At 38.0% G+C, this 10270-nt stretch overlaps 1 protein-coding gene across 1 annotated transcript; it reads left to right on the top strand.

Annotated features, from left to right (window-relative positions):
• The first annotated feature begins 6463 nt into the window (after positions 1–6463).
• On the top strand, positions 6464–8781 carry LOC108430005 (gamma-crystallin M2-like). The gene is made up of 3 exons (XM_017702127.1): positions 6464–6542; positions 6993–7235; positions 8509–8781. Exons 1-3 carry the CDS (start codon positions 6525–6527, stop codon positions 8779–8781), a joined length of 534 nt encoding a protein of 177 aa, XP_017557616.1. The 5' UTR covers positions 6464–6524.
• Positions 8782–10270: the final 1489 nt, after the last annotated feature.

The raw sequence follows: 10270 nt of genomic DNA, 5'->3' as shown, positions 1-10270 counted from the left end.
GGCAGGAACACAGGTGGGAACAATCAGGGGCGGAGACAGGCCGACAGACCGTTTTTTTGTCCATTTACTGTCCTACCTGCCCTTTTTGTTTGATCTGTTGGACTCTGTTTATCGGTAATGTAGTGAGGGTAGTGTTTTTGTGGTTTCTTTTTCTTTTCTTTTGTTAGGTAAATTAGTTATATTTCTTTTATTGTTATTAGGTTCTTTGTTTGTTGTTTTGGGCCTTAGTTCTCCCTGGAGTTATGTTTCCTTTGTTTCGTGTCAGTGGTTCCTTGAGAATATGTTCGATGACGGAAGGAAAGTGTAAAGCATCGAATAAACTCACAAACCCATATTTGATGTGTTCTTAGTATGTTTGGTTAAGTTTTGTTTTGGTCTGGCGTCTGGGTGGACAGTCTTGTTTCTTTTTTGTGCGTCTTACCCCTAGGAGACGTAACAGTCAGTCATGGAAGATCCACTAGAATTTGTCATTTAATACATTTGTATTTAATTTTTTTCACAACTACCCAAGAACAAAGTGGGTCACACCAGTGACTTCAACTAAAAGCTTTATATGAGATCATGAGCTAAATGAGAAACTTTCTGATAACTGAAAAGACACAGTGGACTTACCATGTGCTTTTTTCATAGATTCTCATCAGTTTGATTTTTATTTAAAAATAAGCTTTTTTTGTTACACAGTAACATCAGTGACACGACTCCTGAGGACCACAACTTTCAAATATATTTTATAGTATTTATTTGACATGTTTTTCCTATTTGTCATTTAAATAATTGATTTCATAGTCGTATATAGATTATTGCAGTTAAAATAGCAGAAAAACATTTTTTACTTCAAAATATGACACTCAGCCTTTATACATGACTGTGAGGACAAGCTCTTCAGTCGTGCTAGGAATTCTATTTAATTGATTTAAAAACCAAAATTGCTAAATTGAGGCTAAAGAAGGTGTAATTGTTAAAATAACGTATTGATTAATTTACAAATATAAATAAATTATAACCCTAACATGTTTTTCAAATGTAATATAGCTGTAAACACTAAGGACACAAAAATGGACGATTCTGGAGAACGACCCTGAAAATAAAAAAATTAGTCTAACTGGCAAGACTTTATCTCAGATTACAATATCTGAGGCTAGTTTGGGCTGAGATAGCATCTGCTCATCCAGATCTCACCAATTTAGTGGGTGTCCACCTTTGGCAGGCAAGACACTGGCATCATTGTTCAGTTGTACTGAATCTGGGCTCCTCGACAAGCTGTTGAAGAGTCCTGGGGCAAACTGGCCTGACCTCGTGCCCAGTTCCCAATGTCTCTCTTACCTACGCTCTGTTTCTGGGAACAAGTGTTTTCAGTAAAGAAATTAAAAGCACTATTTTCCCAAGTGCCTCAGATTTTTCTCACAGCCTTTCAAGCAGCTTTGCAGGCTGCAGCAGTTGCATTAAGGAACTTAGGAAGAAGGCAACTGTGAAATGGTTCAGAGCTTTTTTTTCTAATATTGAGATTCTATGAAGATTTGAGCCAGAGTAGATCACACCCTAACAACGGGTGCTCTGACTCACAGTTTGACCTTTCAGTGTGTTAGCCTCTGAATACTTTTGAGCTAGCTTTGCTCTTCAATGGGCCAATATTTTATAGATGCTGTAGATATACAGTATGTTCCTCCAGAGCTCTAGTCTGATTCAAATCTTAAAGCCTTTGGAAATTCAATAAGTCTCAATAAGAGTAAGGAATAACTATCTTACCTTAAATTAACTCAGTCAGCCATGTTCGGTGTCTGAAGTTTACTTCTTTAGTTTTGCATTGGAGCTATGATATTTACATAAATATATAACTACAATCCTGTTTCCAGAAAAGTACATATATTGGTCATTCTACAGAGCTTGTACTCACAGTCATGTGTAAAGACTGAGCCCATATTTTGAGGGAATTTTTTTTAACTACAATAGTCTATACATGATTATGAAATATATGATTTAAATTACATAAAGAAAACAAATAGCAAATTAATATTATAAAATATATAATGAAAGTTGTGGTCCCCAGGAGTCGTGTTGCTGCATAACAAAAAAAATCTCTTATTTTGAAATATAAATCACACTGATGACATCACATCTTCCTTTTACCTGATCTATGAAGAGAAACACATGGCGAGTCCACTGTGTCTTGCAGTTATCAGAAAGTCTCTTATTTAGCTCATGATTTTATATGAAGCTTTTAGTCGAAGTCGCTGGTGTGACCTACTTTATTTATAGGTAACTGTGAAAAATAGAATACAAATGGATTAAATTACATATTTTTAGTGGATCTTCCACGATTGACAACACGTGGTTTGATGCTCTGTAGCAACCATATTGTAAAATGCATTTTTCATGAAAAATGTCCCTGGAGTTACCTTTCTTATGTGTAGCACCAATGAGGATTGGTTACACCAGTGATACATATGGACAGACAGAAAAGTGGGCATTTCTGAAGATGACCCATATGTCCATTTTGAATTTTGATGCAACTTATTTAAAAAAAGTTGGGACCAGGTGCAACAAAAGTCTGGAAAAGTTGTGTAAACTGCTGCAATGTCTCACAACTAATCAGGTTAATTAGCAACAGCTTGGTAAAATGATTATGTATTAATAGTGCTTTCAGAGTCTTTTAGAAGTAAAGACGATGAGGGGTTCACCACTCTGTGAAAGACTGTGCATGGAAATAGTGCAACAATTCAAGAATAATGTTTCTCAATGTGAAATAACAAAGAACTTGGGGATTTTATCATTTACGGTGCATAATGTCATTAAAAGATTCAGAGAATCCCGAGAAATCTCTGGATGCAAGGGACAAGGCTGAAAACCAAAACTGACTGGCTGTGATCTTCGAACAGCACTGCCTTAAAAGCAGACATAAAAAATTAAAATAGGCATATAAAACAAAATTATACAGAACTGCAGTGGAAATCGTTGCATGGGCTCAGGAACACTTCCATTTCACAAACACTTCCAAATCAAACCTCTTGGAGCCCCTGAATGTCTCAAAATCAAAATTCTAGAGGTCCCTGAAAATTAACTTATGAAGCTACGCTGTCCGTTAAGGAAAATAGACAATCAAATAGAAATCCAGGGAAAGGTCATTGTTTAGCTGCTTCACCCACAGTTAGTGAGCTTCTGTCTTTGGTATTCTTAACTAACCAGAGTTGCAGCACTGGTCTGCCTCAGGGTGGCGCTGTGGCAAATTGGTTCACTTAGTTGGTCTTTCATAGCTACTAAGAAAATCTACTAAATCTACATATCTACTAAAAAATGCTGCCAATTTTGGGCAACGTTTTACTTTCACTTCACTACATTTCAAAGTCAAATATCTTACTTTTTACTCCACTACATTTTGTTGTTCCTTTTGGTTTATGTGTGTATAAAAACATAAACATGTCAAAAAAAAGAAATGTGAAGCAAGAACAGCAATCAGGTCACAGCGGTTAAAGCCAGTTTTTATTCAACTTAAACTTGGAACTAAGTTGTAAATAAATCTGAAACTGAAACTTTGCTTGTGTGTAAAAGTGATTTCAGAGCCACTCGGTTCTCCCTGATGGAAACTGTTTACCTTCAGTGTTTTGTGCTTATGATCATTTTAATAGACGTCAGCGTCACTAATTAATGACGTTCTATTAAAAGACTGGTTTACCAAGAGAGACGCTGGAGGACTTTCACCTGAAATGAGTTCATGAAGCCAGTCTGGTTATAAAAATGATAACAGGACCAGATCAGAGCCAGAATTACTCTTTTAGTACTTTTACTTTATACTTAAGTACATTTGAAGGCAAATACTTTAGTACTTTTACTCAAGTGGAGGTCTAAAGGGAGGAACTCCTACTTTTACTGGAGTAATATTTTACCAAGGGTATCTCTACTTTAACTCAAGTACATGATTTGTGTACTTCGTCATCCTCTGCATATTTATAAAAATTTGCCCAAATTCCCAAGAGTTTGGTGGGGAGAGTGAATTATTACTTATTTCTCAAACAGAAGATGAGATGTGTAGGATCTAATGTGTGGGAGAGCGGCTTACCAAACAAGAACAGAGCTTATCCAGAAGAAGGGATAAACCAAGCATTTTGCAGCCATTAAAGCTACTATCAGCAATGCTACGGCAAATGAGTTAGCCACCAGCCAACATTCGCACAATGGACATAAACCACTTTCTAATTTTCTGGATGACTACTAATCCCCGAATATGCAGTTCTGCTATTAAATGTTAAATGAGTACTCTGGTGTTTTAATCTTTATTTGCTGCATTTGTAGCACACAGTTTCTATCTATCAAGCAATTTTGTTTCGTATCCCTATAATTGATAACTAAAGCACACTTGTAATAGAGGCCAATGGGCAGGTGCTGAAGCCCATTGGTCTCAATTTTAACTGTGCTTTGAGTCAACTGAATTTCTGTTTGTAAGTGAAAGTATATTCATTTAGCACCGAAAAGCAAAGATTAGCAAGAACTAATCCATAATCTCCACAGTAAATATGATTTACCAGCTTGTTTTTCTTTTCAGCTTTTCAAAATACATTGCATCTCCCCTTAGTTTAACCACAACCAGCACTGCAACATAAAATAATATTACCATACGATCTTGTTTTATTTCTAACATATTTGTTATTTATTTATTTGTAAACACCTTTTAAATATACCTGCAAGATTTTTCAGAAAGTTGGAACAGGATCATATTTACTATGTTACAACAACTTTCTTTTTAACAATGCTAATATTCGTTTTAGGACTGAAGACACCAACTGATCAAGTTTTAAATGAATAATTTCTACCAATTCTTTCATTACACAAGCCTTCAGCTTTATAATGCATAATGCATTTTTAAAGGGAGACAGGTCTGGACAGCATGCAGGGCAGTCTAGCCCTTGCACTCTGATTGCATAGTCACGCTGTATGTAACCTGTGCGGAGCATGGCTCGGCACCGTCATGTTGAAATATGGACATTCCAGTAAAACCTGGATGTTCCTGAAAAAGTTCTTGTCTAGAAGGCAGCCTACATTTCCCCAAAAATTCTCTATGTATATATTTTAGCGTTAATGGTACAAATTATCATGACAGACTCAGGCTTTTAACTTTTCCATTAGTAACAATCTGGATGGCCTGTTTCTTTTTCCCCCAATATGTATTATTCCATAAAATATCTGAATGGTTGACTCATCAGATCACAATGTTTCCAGCATGCACCTGTCCACTTCAGCTGAGCTTGGGCCCAGAGAAGGTGGTGGTGTTTCTGTGCATTGTTAACATATGATTTCTGCTGTGCATAGTACAGTTGTAACTGCATTTGAGGATGGAGCAACAAACAGTGTTCACTGGCAACCGTTTGTCAGTATTCCTGAGCCCATGTGGTGATATCCATCACCTTTTAATACAGTATATAATATAGAGATTTTGCTGGATATCCTGAATTTTTTGATGACATGGCACTGTAGAGTGTGAAATTGTTCGTGAACTGTTGCAGTATTTGCTGAACCACTACTCATCCTTGCTCATTAAAGACTAGGCCTTCCCTTGATGCTCTGTTTGTATGCAAGCATGACTGCATCACCTGTTTAAGACATTTTGTTAAACATGTCACAATGTTCTGAGTCTTAAATTGCTAGTGTCCCAACATATTTGGCACATGTTCATTGAAAAACGACCATAATAAAAACAAAATAAAATGAAGCAAAACATTAAATATGATTACTATTTATGTCTAAAAAAAGTTCAGAGTGGCCACCGCTTTTAGCTTATGCATTTCCTATATTATCCCAACTTTTTTGTAATAGTGGCTTGCATATGAATTCACAGCAATGCTACTTCATGCAAGTACCATTACAGTGCAATATAGAGGGACTAATGCACTTCTGAAGCACTACCACCCAAATGAAACCTAAATGTTGCTGCAGAACATGCACTAAATAGTGTCTCCAATTCAGAAAAACTGAAGACTACTGCAGAAAACACTTCTCTTATTCTCTGCTGCAGTCTATATGGCTCTGTTCATGCATTTCAAATACACCATGACCATGCAGACAATCTGAGGACATGAACAGGCCTTGCTTTTTCCTGCAATCTCTGTTGCTCTGTTTGTACATTATAAAAGCCCCTTGTGATGAAAATGCCAAATCCATACAGTTCAGCAGTGCTGTCCCGCAGCGGCAGGGTATCACTCAGCGAGAGCCGCCAAGTGCTGGAAGCAATTTAATCTGATAAATAAATCTTTTCTGGAATCGAGCACAGTGAGATCAGAAGGTCAGCGTCTATACAATGGGCATTAAACATCGCATAAAGCCATGTACTTTAAAACAAACGCAGCATCAGCTATTGCGAGAATGTTAATGGTGGCTCATTTAAATGACAATGATTCTACTGGCAATGCATTTCAATGTCCTACATATATAAATCTCACACTTTGCCAGTCTCACCAGTGCTTTATTTGACAGAGAGAATTTTTAACATTTTATTTTGTTACATTTAAGATACCAAACAACACAAAGACCCAGTCATGGAACGTATTGGAAAGGTATGTGACACAAGCTGTTTGTTTTGGGCATCTAATAAGATCCTATTATGTGAAATCGTTAAATCTGGACTATAGCCTGACTGTACAACAAAGAATTTCCTTTAGTGCTTTGAAGCCTTGTGGAAACGAACACTTTCTGTCCAGTGGTGACTTTAACATTCCTAACAATCTAAACTGCAACTACAAGCCATTTTTTTCCAAAGCTAACTCAGTTTTCTATGAACCAGAAAGGTCACTTATAAGCATTATTATGAGTGAGTGCACTGAAAAAACTAATGCATTAGCTTAGCTCAGAATTTTGCAGCTTCATCTTTTAGTTTACTTAGGCCTTCTTTTGGCAATAATCATGTAGATGTAAACACTTGAATCAAATAAATTCAAAGCTTTTTAGTGATTCCTGACACAAGTTAAGTGTGTTGATTATGACAACCCTCTGCTGTTTCTCTGCAGATCGTTTTCTACGAGGACAGGAACTTCCAGGGCCGCTGCTTTGAGTGCAGCAGCGACTGTCCCGAGTTGAGCTCCCACTTCAGCCGCTGTAACTCCATCCGGGTGGAGAACGGAGCCTGGGTGCTGTATGAGAGACCCAACTACCTGGGCTCTCAGTACATCCTGACCAGAGGAGAGTACCCTGAGTACCAGAGCTGGAATGGCTACAATGACACTGTGCGCTCCTGTCGCATCATCCGTCATGTAAGTGTGTCCCATACAAAAACCTTATATATTGAAAATATATTATATGTATATGTGACAATTCAAAGCACAAAGCAAGTGAAAGAGAGAGAAAGACCCTGATCATCTAACTATAGCACTATAAAGAGCAGTATGTAGGCTATTTATCACTGCTGCTTCAATATTATTACACCAGACAAGGTGCTTCACTGTAGTTAAATGGACAAAACTTTTTACTGTTTTTAAAATTAGATGTTATTGGTATTATTATGTTAATGGTAAAAACAGCAACCCTGTTTTTCTTGCTGTTTTGTTCACTCGGTTCTGATGTGTGGGAGCTAAAGTAGAGCAAAAATGTGGACTGTGTGGGGGTCCAAAGACTGAGTTTAGAAACACTGACCTAGATAGAACAATGATCCATATTCTGCCATATTGCCCCCACACTTTCCAAACACAGCTGTTAAAAACAACAGATCCTGTTATTTAATACATCTGTGCCCGATTTTGTGTTACCTTTAAAAAAACAATGAGTGTTGAGCATTAAATAGCTAATTATTACTGATTCCCACTAATAACAAATTTGAGGCATTTTTCTGTACCTGGAAAAGCACGGAAAACTCACTGACTCACAGACGTATAACAGAAGCCAATGCAGCTGCTCATTGAGTTTTATGATTAGTATGTTTTAAATCAGTTGTTTTTATGTTCATTTCTAAGTGCTGGAAAATGACTCTTCAAGGCAATCGACTATATGCTACAGATGTGGCAGATAAAGGTTAGGATGAAAAATGCTGGAGTATTTCTATAAAACGTAGTAAAACTCATTCAATAAGTATAGTGATAGGCAAAGGTTTGAACAGCCCTGGTCAAATTACACATCTTATTGAAGGTAAGTTGACCAGTTCTTTACAAGCAACTCAAAGGTAGCCTTTATTTACATTTCTTCTATTTATTTGTTGTGTTTAACACATTGAAAAAATACAAATTGTGGATTACAGTTAATTGTTAATTGTGCATTACAGCGTGTTCTCATTAAAGATGTGTACTTATTTTTTTACTTAAAAAGCCAACAAAATGTAATCTGACCAAAGGTCTGACCAGGAGCACCCTAACCTTTGCATGAGCCTGTTTTTATTGTTGTAAGTATGAGGGATGGAAATGTGGGTCCATTGAGGTTTTAAAGCTTTAAATAGTGATAACACAAAAAATTACATCATCAATTAAAGCATAATTTTTCAGAATTCATGCTCCAAATATACTGACCTCTGTCTGTGTGCTCTCTCCTGTCCCCCAGACATCCGGATCACACCACATTCGCGTTTATGAGCGCCCTGACTATGTGGGCCAGATGATGGAGTTCAGTGACGACAGCCCATCCCTGTTCGACCGCTTCCGCTTCCGCGAGATCCACTCTTGCAAGGTGCTGGATGGTGCCTGGGTCTTCTTCGAGCAGGCCAACTACAGGGGACGCCAGTACCTATTAGAGAGGGGCGAGTACCGACGCTTTAGCGAGTGGGGTGCCATGCATCCCACTGTGGGCTCCCTCCGCCGCGTGCAGGAGTACTGAACCTCACTATAGTGCTCCTGCTAATGCTAAAGTAAAATAAATTCAACATGAGCTTGTGAGCTCCAGTACAATCCTGTTCTCTCTCTTTGCCATTTTCCTCCCTTTCTAAGTGATGCACTGAATTTGCTTGGTTCATTGATACAATACATTACAGCACACAACTGCTAAAAATAAGGCAACATTGTGTCAAGCAAATGCATTATGTACACTGACTGTAAGGTCACTCAAGTCACTAGGCCTTCATTCATTAGATTTGTTTTTGAAAGACCACCAGTTTTTGAAGTTGTATGTACAGCATATAGCTAATACAGCCTATAGCCACTAAAGAGTCCACAATCTGGCTGCAACATGGACAAATGTTGGTCATTATTTCTCATAAAATTAGAGCATGTAATAGGATACGATATAATCATACAAATCCATGAATAACCACTAGAGCTTCAATGTCCGTGACAAAAGCAGTAGAAAACAAACATTCAGAACTATATCATATCATTCAATACCTCTGCATTCACTTTATATCAGTAATATTTAGTGTTTGGATTGAGATGACAGCAAATTTCTGCAAATTGCATTCTTCATGTAAAATCCCTGGGCTTGAGCCTACCACAGAGACTTAATATCATCAATTACATCATGAGCACAATTTACTGAAGCACTGATTGGACAAACCAGGAGCTGCTTTTTAACTACATATAATACTGGGCTTCCTCGAGGAGTAAAAGTTTAAAAGAATAAAAGTAGATGGTATGCTTTAGTAGGCCAAGTTTGGCACATGCTCAGCCCTGGTCATCACAAGCCAACTCTTATTGCCCATTTACCATTGCCTACTGTAAACACTGTATAGGCCTCATAGAAACGGGTGCAATATCTCACAAAACAACTTGATTACAAACACCAGTGTGGCATGATGTGTGTGACGTGGAGGTTATTTGGGGTGGCTGCAGTCTGTGTGTGTGTGTGTGTGTGTGTGTATATACACAGAGCAGGTGTTTGTCAATGGGCACGAATAAAGCCTGAGACAAAAGCGCCCTGATCCGTGCTGATGATTCAGGGGGATTTGCCAACAAGTTTCCACAGAGTACCAGCAGGGCAAACAGGAGCGCTGAGGTGGCAACCGATGCCAGAGAGAGCTGGAAAAAAAAACCCATGCTTTTTATTTAATCATCCCACCCGAGTGAAGAGTGAATGCACAAAAACAATAAACGAAGCCCATAAAACCCACAAACCCAGCTTGGACAGAACATGTAGCCTCTCACTTACAAAGCTGCCAGTCAATAATTGCACCAGGGCACCGCACTGCCCCACGTACTGCACTGCTGTACAGCCTGAATGGCTTACAACCAGGCTGTGATTTGTTTCTTGGAGCCCATTTTGGAACAAAGATGTGGCTTATTACAAAAAAGTCCTGATTCCAGCTGTCAGGATTTCTGCAATAACATCTGGAAATAAAGCACAGCTTGTTATTGTAGAAACTAGAGTGCAAGGA

The sequence above is a fragment of the Pygocentrus nattereri genome, chromosome 30, assembly GCF_015220715.1.
Source record: "Pygocentrus nattereri isolate fPygNat1 chromosome 30, fPygNat1.pri, whole genome shotgun sequence".
NCBI classification, from domain to species: Eukaryota; Metazoa; Chordata; class Actinopteri; order Characiformes; family Serrasalmidae; genus Pygocentrus; species Pygocentrus nattereri.
The sequence above is the reverse complement of the archived record's forward strand: the minus strand, read 5'-3'. Positions and strand labels throughout refer to the sequence as shown.

Coding starts and splice junctions, on each gene's coding strand:
- LOC108430005 (XM_017702127.1), top strand. Junction 7,236..8,508: donor CCTGTCGCATCATCCGTCAT/GTAAGTGTGTCC, acceptor CCTGTCCCCCAG/ACATCCGGATCACACCACAT.